Genomic DNA, 16397 nt, shown 5'->3' on the forward strand with positions numbered 1-16397 from the left:
ACCGAGAGTGGCTGCACCATGATGTTATATGCGGCGTGTCGACCTTCGGAGCACCGAGTCAGCAAACCTTGCACGCAACGAAAAAGATGGAATCATCATTGGCAAGAGAGCGGACGTCAGTACCGTTTGGTCCACTCACTAGAAATTCGTGGTCTGCTTGTAAGTCCAGGTGCTTGGCTGAGACCGAGACTGCAAGTCGGGTGGCAGGATACTTGGCCGGCGATGGCAGGAGGAGGATTGTGCCAGAAGGTAGCTCGATCAAAACGGAACAGGAAGAACCAAATGAACAGAGGTGAATGTCCTCCTGACTTATAAGTTTGATTGACCGCTCACATCGGGCAGGTGTTATCTGGTGGCGTCGTACTATTCCCCAGTGGAGGGGTTGTGGCCTACCAAAAGGGGTTGATTTGTAGAGTACAAAATGGTACTACAGTGATAGGATGTACAGTACCATAACCTACTGGTAGCCACTCCTGAGTACCTACTCCGTAGTATTCTTATTATTCGACCAAGTACAGTAGCGTCACTGCGACTTCACCCGCTAGCGGACCCTACGACATCCCATCCCCAATCATCGCGCACGGGGCTGATATTAGGCCCCCAGGAGGCGTTCAGGCGAACCGTTCCCGGGAAGCCCCCCGAGAAGCCACCGGGAAGCCAACGTGGGGCCGTTCCACATGCCATGATTAGGTTGCCAGCCCGAGGCCCTACTCTTTGCGGGTGCGGGCGTAATCAGCTCAGTGTCAGCTACGCGCTGACTCCGATTTGGACAGTTCATGCGAGCAAAGCGGTCGAATTCATGCGGAGAACGAAGCGCCTGGGGCAATTGGGGAGCCTCAAGGACGCCCCTCTGGTCATACTGACCCGACGGAACCTGGCTTGTGACCTTGGCCCCAACTATGTGATACGGAATTGGACAGAAAATGAGGTCATGCATGATTTAGTCTGGGGGAAGGGTGCATGGGATGCATCTTTCCGGCCCTTGAGAGGTAAAGGTAAGTCCCGGCTCTAGGCGGACTTCGCTGCCAAATCGGGCCCGAGGCCGGACAGATTCGGAAATGAGAAATAACAACAACAACAACAACAACAACAATAATAATGATGATTGGGTCGATCCCGATGAGACTGCCTCATTCGCAAATGGCGCACTCTCCCCTGTCAAAATCTATGGAGTACGGAGTTCTTTGTACAGACTACCCCATACAGAGTATGAAGAGTTCCTCCAACTTCCTGCCCAACTCCCCCTTTCCCTAGTAATGGGGAGAGATGTACACAGTATCTGAGTATACACCCAACATGTTCTGTTCTAGCGAGTCACACTCGTGCGTACGGACATTGCTCGCACCCGCGCTAGTCCTCGGCCGTCCTAAATCCCCAGCATCCATGCGCTCGTGATCCAAGCCGCTCAATCTGATCTGCACCTGTTGGTAATCTTCTGAAATGGCACAAGAGCAAAGCACTATTCAACGGCTGCAGTATGCGGACGTGACATGCAATGACCTCCGTACGGGACTCTGGTGGGGGAGCATTCCAGGACGGGAATGGTTGGGACCTTACGCCACAGTGCCACACTATCCTCTTCAAGTACAGAGTATCCGAGCCCTTCGCTACGCTGCGACCCGCCCATCCGCTAACGTACCTTCCAAGACAACAAGAAAAGCTTAGTTGGTTCAAGCAATTTCCTGGCCAGCGAATCAATCGATTATCTAGCCCCACCAGCGAAGGGACGTGGACGCGAGGAGATCCATGGAATAGACTATTCCTCCGTCTGCCGATCTACCAGATGACAGTTCAGCCAGGGTAGGATGACTCTCGTCAGGGTACGGTCCGCCCTACTATTCCGGTACCGAAGTGCGACCGTAAGCTTTGCATACATTTGAAGTATGGAAGACGTTTTGCTTTGATCACGGGATCTAGGGTACATGGGAAAAATAAAAGTATTTTTACCCTGCCCCTACCCTGACGAGAGTCATCCTACCCCGGCTGAACTGGGGTCACCCGATCCACCGCCATGACTCATGTCGTGAAGTATAAGTTAGTAGTATATATATACTTAACCGAGGAAGTAAAAGTATCAAAAACGAGAGGGTACGTTACTACACAGATCCTTATTTCCTGGGCACGAGCCGAGGCTAACACAGGGAAAGGAAGCTAGAACTGTCCTATTGAGCGCGTACCTTGACGGGAGTTCTTCCCCGTACGGTTGCAACTTGCAAGGTAGCTTTCTCTCACGATCCGCGTGAAGCTTCTGACCCTGTTTCAGTCCAGTATATACACGATAGGGATGTATTCTTGCAGTAAGTATGTTGAGCTACGAGTAGTATACTCCGTATAGCCCCATTGATTAAGGAACTCGGGCAATTCGAATTTCGAGCTTACATCCGAGGAGAGAAGCCTCCATGCAACATCCAAATCACCCACACTAACTGTTTCCCCCTCGATAGACGCTATGACATAGGCATCTGTAGACTGTCCCTTGGAAATGTCACCGCCACTGTCTCTATACAGTCACGTTCTGTTCGACACAGCAGGGCTCTTCAACTCTTGAGCTCAACAGAGAGTGTCAAATTGTTTTCACCCGGTTACAGAGGCGAGTATTTGCAAAAAAAAAAAAAAAGAAAGAAAGACACGCTACGATCTATTCCTGCATTGACCTCAGGCTCCCCATATGCGGCATTTTATTCAGTAGCTCCAAAGTCCCAAATTCTCATCGGCAGCCACTCTCCGCCTCGAAGGCAGTTAACAGGAGGAAGAGGCCATTCGACAGTAGAACGTGTTACGTCAGAGCGCAGATGCGCTTGTTATGTCGTTTTAATAAAGAGGCTCAGGCATGGGATTCATATGTCGGATTTGGAACACATGTGCGATATAGAGTCCGAATACATATTTGACTACCAGTCGATGATGTCGTGTTGGCTTCTTTGCGCAGACAAGAGCAGTTCTAGTCGAGGAAAAGTATGAAGGTGAAACCAACTACCCTTGGATGTCTTTCTCAATACTGTTGGCGGGGATTAAGCCGATGACTTGTACATCTAGTGTTAGGGTGCTAAATGACGTTCTATCCACATCCATCGAGCTTGTTATACCTGATTATCTGGAGGGGCCCCGAATGCCTTTCCCAAATCATCAGCTAGCTAGCTTCGCGCCATGCAACTAGCATACTATTTGCATTGCCAACATCGGGCGCCTGAAGACCTAGCGTAAACCTATTGTTGCGTTACAAATGAGGCAGGTCAAAGCAACTAGTCCTATCTTGCAATTGCATCTTTCGGCCCTTCTTTCGGCCCCCAGGCCATGGGTAATAGAGTGCCCACCTCAGAGCTCTCCGAATCCTTGGGTTTAAAAAGCAACTCTTATCCTCCTCTTGTTGCCATGGAATTGTCCAAAATCCCCAGTCCCGAAGTGAGCTCCTCTGCTGTGTCTGATTACCTGGAACCAGCCCTGGTCCATCGCTTCCTGCTTGTCGGCACAAAACTATCGGTTTCGAGGGTAAATCTGCCTCTCTGCTCGGAGCTGTCAATGTTCAATCAGCTAATTCTCTTTAGACTCTTCGTGCTCCCAGTTTCTGCGCATCTCACTCAACATGAGGTACCTTGCACAGAATATCGTGCGATTTGGCACCATTCTGGCCTTGGTGGCTTTAGTGTCATCGTTTCCGGCTTCGATCCATATGTCTGCCGAGGAGTTTATGAATCGTGATGATATCAAAGTGCGACGAGACGGCTCTGTGCTCAATCAGACCGAATCCCCCAATATCGTTTGTGGTGGTTGTACACCCTATTACCATTATACCAAAGTCGGTAATGGTAACCCACACCAGAACTTTGTTATCACTCAAAAGGGCGGGACTCTCGTGGCTTGCGATACCTCCTTGGTTTCGACCGGTACTGGGTATGCAACTACTCTTGGATGGAGTTTAAGCTTGGGCGTCAACTCCGCTTTCTCGTCTGCTGGGTTCAGTGTCTCTGAGTCGGAAACATACTCGGTGTCGAACAGTTTCGAATGTAACGGGGTCGCTGGCGAGAACGGAGATATTTGTGTCCTCTTCTACCAAGCCGTCACAGCATTCACGGTGGATGTTACAGAAGTGCTGGAGTGCCCTTGTGGAGGTGGCGGAACCAGTAACAGAGGGACTGCGGTTGTTTATGCACCTAACGCAAACCAGATTGGTTCTATCGCAGGTCGAGGCATCAGCGTGCCTCAGCACGGTGTCAACCAGTGTGTGGGGGACTCTGACAGGAGAGTCAATTATTATTGCGGACCACCTGGGGGTCCTGAATGGTGGACCGGCCGAGGTGCAGGTCCCTGGATTGCGGACTACGTGAATCAGCGTCAACCTGCCGGGTGTGCTATCCCCATTGAAGCCAACAGGTACACCGACTAGGATGGTCTATACATGTATCATGATACTCACCTCGGTCCTACCTTTGTCGTGTCTCCACTGGTCTAGGACGGCTTCGTCTACTTTTGGGTATTCAACATGCCCCCACAAGGTCATTGGCGTCACCCGCTCATCATGTTTCCAAGATTCGTTCCCCCGTTGTCTTTTGCTATCCTGAATGTTATAAATTCTATCCCATGGGGATAAATCGCAATGCGACGTATTGTATCTAGATTGACCACTCGAATGAGTCCGAATTAGGGATATGACTGTATTCATTAGTCTCATCAAAACACTATCAAAGGCAATGATCAAAGTCCCCAAGTTACCAGGGTTCACTGGAGAGCGGTATCATAGCTCCAATGGATCCACTCCTCCTCCAAGGCGCCAACCATTTCAGGGAGAAATTTCAGGCGATTTTCATGTCAAAGCCTTGCACTTGTCCAGCAGCAGTCTGGCATCCTCATTAAGATCTTTCGGGGGATCCCTAGCCCAGAAACATGGAGGGTGAATTCTTGAATAAACCAGTTCCTCCAAGGCCAGCCTGGGAATTGGAGAAGACCTTAAAGGTCAGTACACTTTGTCGCTTGTAGAGCGTACTTACTTACCATAGCTTTACTGATTCTCAGAACCAAATCACGTGGATATTCAGAACGAGTTTGAAAGAAGAAGGCATCTATTTGTGCGTCTAAATGAAAGCTTGGCCATTTCATCATCTTCTCATCTTCTTCGCAATCTGCCAGCTGCCTCTTCCTGCCGCTGTTATGGACTGGCTTTCCGCTCTCTCATTCCGTACGTCATTTTCTACGTGCATACAGTCTTTAGTTTTCTCTCACGAAGATGACGATGCTTCTTTTGGTGGAGGCGAAGAGCCAGAGCCCAGTCTGTTTATCGAACGGGCGACACCGTTCCTTTCAATACAGTCAAGATATACACAGTCATGTATGTACATAGGTACTACATAGCTTGGCCTTCCTGTCTAAAGCATTCGGACATCAATACTGCTAGTCTGAAAGACTTCTATTTTCTCTAAGTTCGGGCTCAAAATCATACACGTATACTGCCGAGTGCCGAGTCTGTCCATGAAACAGTGTCATGCTGATGCTGACGATTCCATTGTAGCATTCGATATGAACGGTAGCGTTCATTGTGGAATCGATCCTCATGGATCCTGGGAGGAGATCCCGTGTTTCCGAGTCTTTTACGATTTTTCTATAGCTACGATGTTGCCTTGCAACATATGACAGCCTTCAGCTTCAGGCGTGGCCGCGTGGCTGGGGGGGGGGGGGGGGGGCCGTGTGAGAATGTATACATCATATATGGAGCCACCGATGGCGGGCGATCGTAAACCGGGCCTACAGGCATAGAGTCCAGTATTACAGCTAATGGGTGGAGAAGCTTAAGTCAACTGGAATAGGTGCTTGGTAAATTTCCATGTGTATGTTTTGATATATCCATCTGTTTATGTGTTCAATCCGTGCACGATCAACAAATCTCTCTCCAACACAGTTTGTGCCTGCTACCGGGGTTTCTTCTTGTTTGTACAACACGATCAGTCCATCGTGTGACCTGATCCCCATCTATATGGTATTCAATCACTTGACACATTCTCCTCGGAGCGTCCTGGTCCCATTTGAACGCCGTTGAAGACAAGCTGGCGGCCCGAAGCCCCAGATCCTGCTTGCAGTCAAATACAGGTCTTTCCAATGGTGTGTTTTAGTATCGCAACAAAAACGACGCACGAAACATGAAACAAGAAGAAGAAGAAGAAGAAGAAGAAGTGCTCCGATCTCATCGAGAAGAGCGCGGTCAAGGTGGAATCATACTCGACCCTCCATGACTTCAAAGATACCACCCATGACAAAGCAAGGGTGATGAGCTGCAGTCGATCGGCTATCTGGATCTGAGCGGCCGCTCGATGTGGACGGAGACCGACGATGAATTGCAGCCGGCTCTTCCATCAGCATGGTGATGGGTAATTGCATGTCCACCGGTCGAGGCTCCATGAGATCCAGGCCTTGTCTCTCAATCGCATCTTCATCACAACGACTCCGTTCCTCGCTCAGGGCCCGGTCCACAGCGGACGGACGTCGCCGGAGAACCATTAGAGAGGACCGACCGCGAAGAACGGAGCCTTTGAGAATGTCGACGCCCCAGCGCGAGGTGCGTGGGGGGGAGTACGATTCACGAGCACGACCCTGGCGGACAGTAGGGTTTCTGTCGGCACCAAACTCCTCCTTTGCATGGACAGTGCTCGGGTGGAAGGAGAGGTTGAAAAGATGGTGTGGAGAAGTCTGGTCTTTCAACTGGTGATGATGATGATGATGATGTCGACGAAGAGTTGTGGTCGGTGAGGCGGGCGGCGAAGTGGCTCGCGAACTTGACGAGCTGGAGGTTTCACTGGACGGACGTCGATGGAATGACGACGGGGTATAAGTGTCCGTGGTGATATGGAGAGGTGGGAATGGCGGAGGAGGAAATTGTTGCAATGTGGAATCCATGGTCACTTGGAAAACTTTTGATGTTCCAGGTATCGGTGATCTCTTCGTCAAATGTCCCTGAAGCAGTTGTAGATCGATGGCTGAAAGTCGTACTGGCAGTGTTGATGATCCGAAAGTCTAGTAGGCCGATAGGGTGGTGGCTCTTCCTTCTTCGTCTCTGTTTGGCTGTTGCAGTATGCGACCGAGACTGTAAATGCAAAGACCAGGCAGAGTACAAGGCGACAGTCACAGTCTCTCCTTCTTCAACAAGTAGTGGGAGTCGACTAATTCAACCTGAGGACCAGCGTAAATGTCCGAAGCATAAATGGTCCACCAAAGGGAGACATTCAAGACATTATGAAGTACGCGCGACCCTAACGAGTTCTGGCCCAGGAACACGCTGCCGGCCCGACCAAACAGGCAATTGACTGCAAGGACGGCTGCAGGGAGTGCGTTTGAGACATGGAGATCATCAGAATCATCAGGTCATCAAATCATCAAAGAACGGTTGGAACCCCAATGCGGAAGGGGGAGAGAGAGAGAGAGAGAGAGAGAGAGAGAGAGAGCAGTCCGCATGCGGTCGAAGGGGAGAGGAGAATCTGCGTGGCGTGTGAACGTTAAACAATGCCCTTGACGGAGGGCGAGAGCCGACCCGCAAGCAGAACCATTCTCGGTCGCATAGAATGGTTGATGCTCTCCAAAAAGTGAAGAGACCCGAGCATTCAGATCGTTTCATTGCTCATCAATGCATGATTCATCATTTTCGGCCGACCCGCCCTAAACCGAAGGAATCCAGGGGAACACAGTCGAGATCGACAATGTTCCTAACTTTAAGTGAGTTCTAGTACCCATACACAATACACAATAGGTGAAAATGGTACCTTACTTATGTACTGGTACTTGGTACGAAAAACTTGAAGAAAAGGGAGTACTTGTGCCTGGGTACGAATTGTACCATGGAAGGAGTCACCAAGTTGCTGTCGACTCGTGTTGTGCCTGAACTGTACCTGAACTGTACCTGATCACCACTACCTACGACTATACTGTCTCCTGGGGGGATTCTGTGGATCTTGGCTTGTTTTCAGTGCAGGGGCTCTCGAAATTCGCCAGATTCAGAACGAGTATTGCTGCATGTCAGAACCTTTGACTGGACCAGGAACAGGGGCACAAGTAGCTCCGCCTCGGGGAAGGATGCAGGGTGCAGGATGCACATGCACGGGACTTTGTCAATAGCACGATGGGCAGCACCACTTGAAGTCGAGAGCAAGCCGCCTGTAGTCATCTTGTGTAGAGTCGCTGGATCATCCTCCCTCCAATACATTGACTAGCAGCGTTATAGCATGCACTCAGTAGGGTTCTGATCAGCATGAGTCTCGTTAAGTGGTCGACTGGGAACCGCTGCCCAAGCAAAGTGAACCAGTCACTCCTCGACTAGTACCATGAACTATTATTCCTGCAATAGATGCACGACAGTGGGGATCAGTGGTACATCCGAACCACTAGCGGTCTCGTATGTACTTGCCTGTCAATGCAAACGTAGTCGTACGGGTCGGGAATAGGGTTTGAGCACGAGGTGATCGAGCCAGGTGCTATAACTACGAGGACCATCACCACAGTACTACAGTACTATTGATCAATGCAGGGTCCACTCCTGCACTCCTTCAAGGAAGGGTCTCTCGTTCGCTAAGGAACCAGGACAATGAATGACTCTCACAGATGCCGTCTCCTTGCCACTCGGGGAATCCCAGGCGATCGCCATTGTAATAGCCCTCTCCCACTACCACTTGTCCGGGACCGACCAAAGATAGGCCGACGAACCCATAGAAGGCAAGAGAGTGAGTGATACTTTTCTATTGAACAGACGGTCAGACTCGACCTCCAGACAAATCGATGGCCCAGACCTTTGCGAAAGGGGAACAAAGTGGGCTTGAACTGACTCTAGGCCCACGTCTACCTTTTGAAATACAACTCTACAAAAGGCTCCACTTGAGCGATGGGGCAAATTTACACTCATTCCAAAAGGAACGTGGAGAAACCAAAAACAGACGTCAGGATAAGCATGCGTACATTGACAGAGCGATCGCCATGCAAAAATGCAGGAGAGAATCCACAGTCAGGCCCGTTGAAGAGTCAACGGTTCGAGTCTTAGATTTGTACAATAATATGAAGTCGAAGATAAGCGAGAAAGAAAAGAAACAGAATAAAAATGGGTAAAGTGCACAAAAAAAATAAGAAACAAAACAAAAAAACAGAGAGCGCTCTAACAAGCCAGGCAGTTCTGGCCACAATGTCGACCTGGTGATCCTGCAGCCGGTCACAGGCTCTATCGGCGTTTCTCGTGGGCGGGGTATACAATGAAGAGGAAGTCGTTGGAAATGCAGCGGGATCTAACGCTGCAAATGATAGAAGAGAAAAGATGAAAAAAAAAAGGGGAGGGCTATTGTTCGCCCGATCGATCACCCGATCGTCGTTGTGTAAAGCTGCGCCGAATACTTTCGCCCCACGCCGAGTTGTCGAGCGATTGCATCACATCATTGACGCTGATGCCACTGTTTTGACGTGAGTGGTCAGTCCCGGGCACGGATTCATCCCGTTGGCTCGTATCAAACGAATCCCGCTCGTCATACAACCGACGAGGGGTGCGCGACGGACTGATACTGGACCATTCCGTCGGAGTATTTCCCCCTGAGCTGCGCCCTCCAAAGCTGGTGTCCAATCGTGGAAGATTCACACCGCGTCCAGTGGGACTCGACTCGGCACGTCCACGCGACGTGGAGGTCGGCGACAGCATGGGTGAGAACGACGAGTCAGCATCGACTGGGTTCTGAGGGGTCATTGCGCCTGGAGCGTGCTCGTCGCGGTCTTCCTCCATTGGGTCCTCGACATAAATCTCGGGAACTGTGAACTGCGGGACGGCCGTCATACGACTGGACTTCTTGCGCTCAACAGCACGACGGAATTGACGAGACCAATAGAGGGTGTCGAAGAACCCGATCACTGTATTGCGGCGAACAGCTTCCTCGACTCGCTGCAGACGTGCCCGACGGCGCAGGAATTCCTCAAGACGCAAACTCTTACTATCGCTGATGATATTGTAATGGGCCAGAATCATGAGACATTGATGGAAGGATATTCCACGTTCAAGGTCTGCCGAGACAAGAACCTCTTCGTAAAAACTGTTCAGACGTTGACGGCGTTCTCGAATGGTTTGCACGGGAATGCGAGCAATAACTTGAGATAACTTTCTCAGATCGACGCCAGTCGGAAAAGTGTTTTCACCTTTCAGGCGCAGAGACTGAAGAGAATCTCGTGATCGCAGCGGCATGGCATCATGCGTTGACGGAAGCGAATGCACTGAGTCGCGAGGCGATTGCCGACACTGTTCCAGAATCCTTGAGACAGTAAATTCTTCGTCGTAGATTCGCATGGCAAAGACACCGGACAGTTCCTAAAAAGAGATTCGATGTCAGCCTTCGCCCCTCCCGCCGAAGGAATCACAGGCCATAGAGAGCAGTTCAAATACTTACCCCGAGTAAGCGCGGGAATTGCTCCTTGGAGATATAGCCGGTTCCGTTCGGATCAAATGTCGCCCACGCCTGTTTGAAACGGCGAATCTCTTCGCGGTTGACCACATACAAGCCACTGCTGCGTTGGTAGACGTATGAGAAGCTCTCGAAAATGAGTGAGACAAAAAGCGAAACGAAAATGTACATGCTGATGATGTTCCACATGATAAACAGAGTCCGAGCCCAGGCGGCACTGCCGCAATCATCGTCGAGGAAATTGGCATCGAAAGTACAAAACGGCGGTACCATGGTGGCATAGTCTTCCATGATTTCATTCCACCCTTCACCGCAGCTCGCACGAAACAGCAAGACCAGCGCTTTCGGTACATCGCGGAAATTGATGTTGTGATTTTCTTTTTGACCAAACTTGGTAAGGCCGAACGCTTGGTTCAAGGCTATTCCGAATACCAAAAAGAGGACGAACCAGGTAGCCAAGAGGTTACCAATCACGGGAAGACTAGCTGCGGCAGTCTTGAAAAGTTGATCAAGCTGATTGTTTCGCGGGATCAGCAATAGCGTGATTGAAACAAGGAACAATTTGTTCAGTTCGAGGACAGCCTGACTTCGTATCGCAAAGTTGAGGACGATTGTAATGAATGCCCCTGGGACTGCAAGTAGCGAATACAGGTCCCATGAGCTCCGACTGAATCGATGCCATCCAAGGCCGATCAAACGGATGAGTGTGTTGCTTATATAGACTAGGACAAAGATGAAGAATAAGCCGCTTCGAGTGGTGACCCACCAGTCTGGTTCAGGATAATATTCGAGGATCAGAAGCGCAAGGTGCACAAGAAGCGTGCATGTCACAAGACGTGCCCATCGTCCGTGTTTTTTCACAGCGATTCGATAGCACCATAAGCGCCATTTGTGACTTTTGTCGTGGAAAGATCTTTTTGACGGTGAAATCTGTCGCAACAGCTTCCGTAATTCCAGCCACGATCGCTGTTCGGCAGTGAGAAATGCAACTCCAGTTTGTTCCGTGTAGTTGCGCATGAACACAGACACAAACAACGTCAGCACGAACACAGCACCGAGCAAATTGAATATGACGAGGAAAAGACCGTTCCCTGGTGCGCTCCCATCCTGGGGTTGAAGCCCTTTACCAGTGATCTTCATTGCTAGATCCTGCACATTGATCCAGCCTTCTTGAGAAACGATTTGGAACAGGATAAACAAAGCATCGCCAAAGTTGTCAAAGTCGTAGAAAGTGTTCTCGGCTACTCGCGGCGCCAAAATTTCCCAATTGTAGGGCTGGCTTGCATACTCGTCTACACAAGCCGTCAAGTTACCCACAAAGTCACCGTCGTTGCATGAGACCATCTGCCCGTTGAACAGATTCACAGTGTAGATGGCAAACGGAATCAAAAAGCTCATCGAAACGGCTGCCGCGGCAATGACCTTCCATCCACCGACAATAATAACCGAGTGGAAAGTATCCTTAGCACTGTCAGAGACGTTCAACAGCCGGAGCGCCCTTAGCGCTTTGAAGGCTCCAATCGCGCGGGAGACATTCCAGTCCTTTTTGAGAGAGCTGCCAACGTTGATCCAAAGGGTCAACAAGACAACACCGTCGATGAAGCCCCACGAGCTGCGGAGAAACGCATTGGGAGTCCAGAAGCAACCGTCTGCGATAATCTTGATCAGGGCCTCCACCGTAAAGACCATAGCAAAGCTAAGGTCGGTGTACACGAACCAATTGCGGTTGGTACGGAAGTACTGCCGTTGATAAAGAGGTGTTGTGATACAGGCAAGCACAACCATTGCCACAATTGCAGCGTAAATGAATGCCGAGAACGCATACCATGCAGGCTTGTATGGATCGACGCCTTCAACCCTCTGATGGCCCCGTCCAGGACCGACGACTCGCTGGCAAATCCTGCGTACTGGATTCTGGGGTGAAAAAATGAACAGCGACTTGTTGTAGTTGGGATGTCTGATGAGATACTCTCGCTGTGCACGCTTCCTAGCTTCGGCTGCAGATGCGACCTCCTTTGCCATCGTGCGGGGGTCTAGTTCTTCATAAGCGCGAGAGAACTGCAGCCGCGAATAGAAGGGATTAGGTTCCCGCCCGAGGACGAAAGATGTCGTCTTGGTCCACAATCGGGACAGCATGCCCGGCTCGACAGCTTCCTGGTTTGCAGTTCCAGCGAACATGGTGTTCTCTCGTCGGTGGTGGCTTTGAGCCGTTTTAGTCTGCTCCTCATCAAGAAAGTCGCGCACCACTGCATCTTTCAATAGCATCTCCATTGCCGCAGGACCATGGTCCAGCGGATCTTTATAGCGGTCCGAACCTCTTCCGAGACGAAGGATTTTCGACAGAGCAGGGTTGCCCTTCGTACTGCCACCGACATGCTTTTGTTCAAGGAATGCGCGAACCTGTTGCATTCGCTTTTCATCTTCGGTAACATCGAAACTCTCTTGAATTACAGCAATGAACATGTTCAAGATGATGAAATTGCCAACAATAAACCACATGATCAAGAATGCGGCCGAGATCCAAGCGGTTCTGAACTCCACAGTTTCGCCGGTGACGCTGTACAAGATATCAGTCCAGTTCTCGCTGGACAAAATCTGATACATTCCCAGAAAAGAATTGTAGATATCAGAAAAAGTGATAGCTTCACCGGCCGCAATCTGACCCCGGAAGAGCTGGGTTGCGAATATGGAAGCGAGAAAGGTCATCAGGAAAAGAAAGAATATCAGGTTGAGCAGACCGGAGGCGTTGCTGAAAACGACCATGATCAACTTTCTGGTCACGGAGAATGCCAGCACAAATCGATAAACTCGGAGAATTTGGAACACGCTGAGAATGGCATAGGCGCGACCTGACATACGTATCGGCGGGATCTGGATAATGCAGGTCACAATGACCAGAAATAGATCAAACCAATTGCGACGTCTGTGGAAGAAAGTGCGCCATTCCGCGGCAAAACGCACAATGATCTCGACCAACAGCATGAGAGTCACCACCGTTTCTGTAGTATCAATAAAATAGGCACGGTCATCTGACATGGACGCACTCCTTAGGGCTTGGACAACGAGGTCGAAGAAGATGAGGCCCACCCAAAACCATCTCGTTTTGTCATATATCCGCTTGACAGGATTCACCTTTTTCGACTGGGTTTCATTGAAATCTATCCCGTCGATGTCTTGAATCGCAAACGCACTACGTTTGCTTTCCTCGCGAATCACCTGGAAAGAATGGGTGATGACCGCGACAAGGAGGTTGACCAACCACAAGCTGAGAATGACCAAGGCTGCCACGAAGTACAAGGACCCAGCAAGATAGTCACTATCGGTTGTGTAATACATCAGGTCGGTGAAGGTGTTCGAACTCATTATAACAAACACCAGCTCCAAGGACTGTAGGATATTGTCGAAGCTCTGAGTGTTGTTATGGGGGTTCTGTCCCTCGACGCAGAGAGAGCCTTGCGGACAAAGGTATCCTTTCGGTAGAGCCGGGGAGTGATTGCCGGCAGAGTCCACCCATGATCTCGCGATGCCATTCTCCATATAACCACCACAGAATTGAGAGTCGGAGGTGTAATTGTTCTGACCATTGGGGTCTACCCACACACAAGTTCGTCGAAAACTTGACTTGAAGCTCTGGATGCCGATAATGGCAAAAAGGAGCCAAAAGAATCCGATGAGAAATGCAACATGGACGAGCAAAGGCGCCGCACGCTTGAGACTTCTCAGGATCACCTGTTGTTTTTGGAATGATCAGCACCGCATGAGCGTGTTTGGCGTGAAAGACGACAAGCGAAGGAAAACATCAAAGAACTCACTGAGGTGCCGTTTGTCAGAGCGAGTAGACGCAGAATCCGGAGGCAACTGAGCATCCGAAAAATGTACAGATGATGAGCTGATTCCATTCCAATTACGGAGAGAAAGAAAGACACCCAGAACGCCACGACTGCGACGAAGTCCAATCGATTGAAAGAATGACGAAGGAAGGCTCGATGGGCAAGTCTCTCACGGTTCTTGTGAAGAGGGTCTTTGTAGGCACCGGGATTTGAGTCCAACCCATTCATTCCAGTAAATGAGCGAAGAATGGAATGTTGCGGCTCTGGCTGCGCGAATGATACTTTTCTTACTGTTCCTTGCCGATGAGGCGTGATGAGGTTCTTGCCCTTTTCCGCAATGGCTTTTCGGATACCCAAAGACCGGTCCAGAGTACTGTATTCAGTGGGGTTGAAAATGAAGCCTGACACCAGGATCTTAGCGGCAAGCTCCAAGGTGTAAATAGCAAAGATGACGAAGAACACATAATCGAACGAGCTTCTGCCCCAGCGGACTCCCCGAGGATCATCGAAGACGGATTTCGATGATTCAACGATGAGAAGGACGGCTTGAACGATGATAATGACTAAGATAAGGGGCTCCATAATTGGATGCACAAGCAAATCACAAAGCCATAGTCGCAGCGGATGATCTGGGCCTAGTATACCAAGTGACCTGCCACGGAAAGGGTTGTTATGTTGCCGCCATGCCTTGCGCAAGACACGCTTTTCCTCTTCAGTACCCGGAGACGAGTCATGGGCATATTCTGACATTGCCGGAAGCATAGGGGGCGCTTCCATTCGAGCATCTCGATGAGACTCCTCTCTCTCGAGCGTCTGCCCGATCACCTCGGGTTCATTACTCAAATTGACCACTCGTTGAGACATGGACTTCACCATGGAGCTCGCTCGCTGAAGGGCACCGCCAGATGCCGACGGCGATCGCGATCGCGAACGAGAGCGAGCGCTGCTTCCCCGGCTTCGCGACAGACCCTCCTCCAGATGGGGCAGGTCGTCTCCTAATCGCGCACCAGGCCCTGAGGAGATCGAATGTATGCCAGTGTCGCTACTCCGCCGGCTGTCTTCCCCACGAGCGCCGCTGATGGGCTGCAGGTAACGAGGGTCTGTCAACCTTGCTGTATCGTCCTCGTCCTCCACGTGAGGTGGTGCGTAGCCGGCATTTTGATCGTGGCTCGGCCATGGATCGAGCGGTACGTTATCGAGGTCCGAAGCAGCGTCGTCGAAGTGATGTGTCGAGGAAGGTCCGACCAAGCTTATCGACGGATGCGAACTGTCGAAAGTGGCACCGAAGGACATGGCTTGGGCCAGCGCCGCGGGAGCAACTTCGTCAGATTGTCGTAGGGTGTCATACCGGTCACTTTTTGGCTGGGGTCCCCGTCTGATCGCGCCTGGCGCTTCGACAGGCGAATCTTCCGCGACACTTTCATATTGCCTTCGCGGGCCGCCTCTCAGCAATGACCCGCGTGAAAATATACCACCCCCCGCGTTGTCAGCATGGGCTCTCCCGCGATCTGTCGGGAGACTCTCATATCCCGAGAGATCCTGCAAGGGAATCTGATGGGGGGTTGTATCATCTTCATTCCCAGGCGTACGAGTTGTTGGCGCCATTGTCAGGCAAGGTTTAAGCAGACTCGGACGAAGACATCGTAGTTTGGATTGTTCACAAGGGCTGGACCAGGCAGCGAGTTTCCGCGAAATCCGCTCGAATGCACGAGCTGGGGCGGGAGAAGGGACGACGTCCTGGAAAAAAGGTGGGATTGTTGACAAATTATTCGAGCGGGATAAGCGGGCACTGGCTCTCAAAAGCGGACGAATGCCGACCAGGACCGATCGAACGCGTGTGAGGAAGGATGAGCGAGAGGAAGTATCGTCGGCAAGTGTCGCGCAGCGAACCGGGACCGGAGTCGACAAACCACTACTGGAGGATCTTTTCGTATGCGCAGACTGAGACCCGCCAGACGACACACTGGGGCAGGACTAGTATGGAACGGGCTTGGCGGGCTGATGATGGCTCGGGCGGTTAGTCCCTCGGAGTTACCGTCGACTCTCGAGTCTCGAGTCTCCCGACAGTCTTCCATTTGAGGCCCACCTACGCTTACCAGACGTACCACTGTACACTGTACAGTGCTTCCTTCGAGACATTGGCCAATTCATGTGGGGGAACTGG

The 16397-nt window shown here is 50.8% G+C and overlaps 3 protein-coding genes across 3 annotated transcripts; 1 reads left to right on the plus strand and 2 right to left on the minus strand.

Annotated features, from left to right (window-relative positions):
* Positions 1 to 3583: 3583 nt before the first annotated feature.
* N7539_002775 (uncharacterized protein) lies at positions 3584 to 4384 on the plus strand (the record flags this gene model as incomplete). The annotated part of the gene is made up of 1 exon (XM_056932378.1): positions 3584 to 4384. The coding sequence occupies one exon, from the start codon at positions 3584 to 3586 to the stop codon at positions 4382 to 4384; it is 801 nt and encodes a 266-aa protein (XP_056792337.1).
* Positions 4385 to 6201: 1817 nt separating this feature from the next.
* Positions 6202 to 6882, minus strand: N7539_002776 (uncharacterized protein; the record flags this gene model as incomplete). Its single annotated transcript, XM_056932379.1, has 1 exon — positions 6202 to 6882. The coding sequence occupies one exon, from the start codon at positions 6880 to 6882 to the stop codon at positions 6202 to 6204; it is 681 nt and encodes a 226-aa protein (XP_056792338.1).
* Positions 6883 to 9298: 2416 nt separating this feature from the next.
* On the minus strand, positions 9299 to 15838 carry cch1 (calcium channel protein CCH1; the record flags this gene model as incomplete). Its single annotated transcript, XM_056932380.1, has 3 exons — positions 9299 to 10309; positions 10389 to 14132; positions 14216 to 15838. 3 exons carry the CDS (start codon positions 15836 to 15838, stop codon positions 9299 to 9301), a joined length of 6378 nt encoding a protein of 2125 aa, XP_056792339.1.
* Positions 15839 to 16397: the final 559 nt, after the last annotated feature.

Source organism: Penicillium diatomitis (assembly GCF_028827545.1).
Source record: "Penicillium diatomitis strain IBT 30728 chromosome Unknown utg000003l_segment0_segment0, whole genome shotgun sequence".
NCBI lineage: Eukaryota > Fungi > Ascomycota > Eurotiomycetes > Eurotiales > Aspergillaceae > Penicillium > Penicillium diatomitis.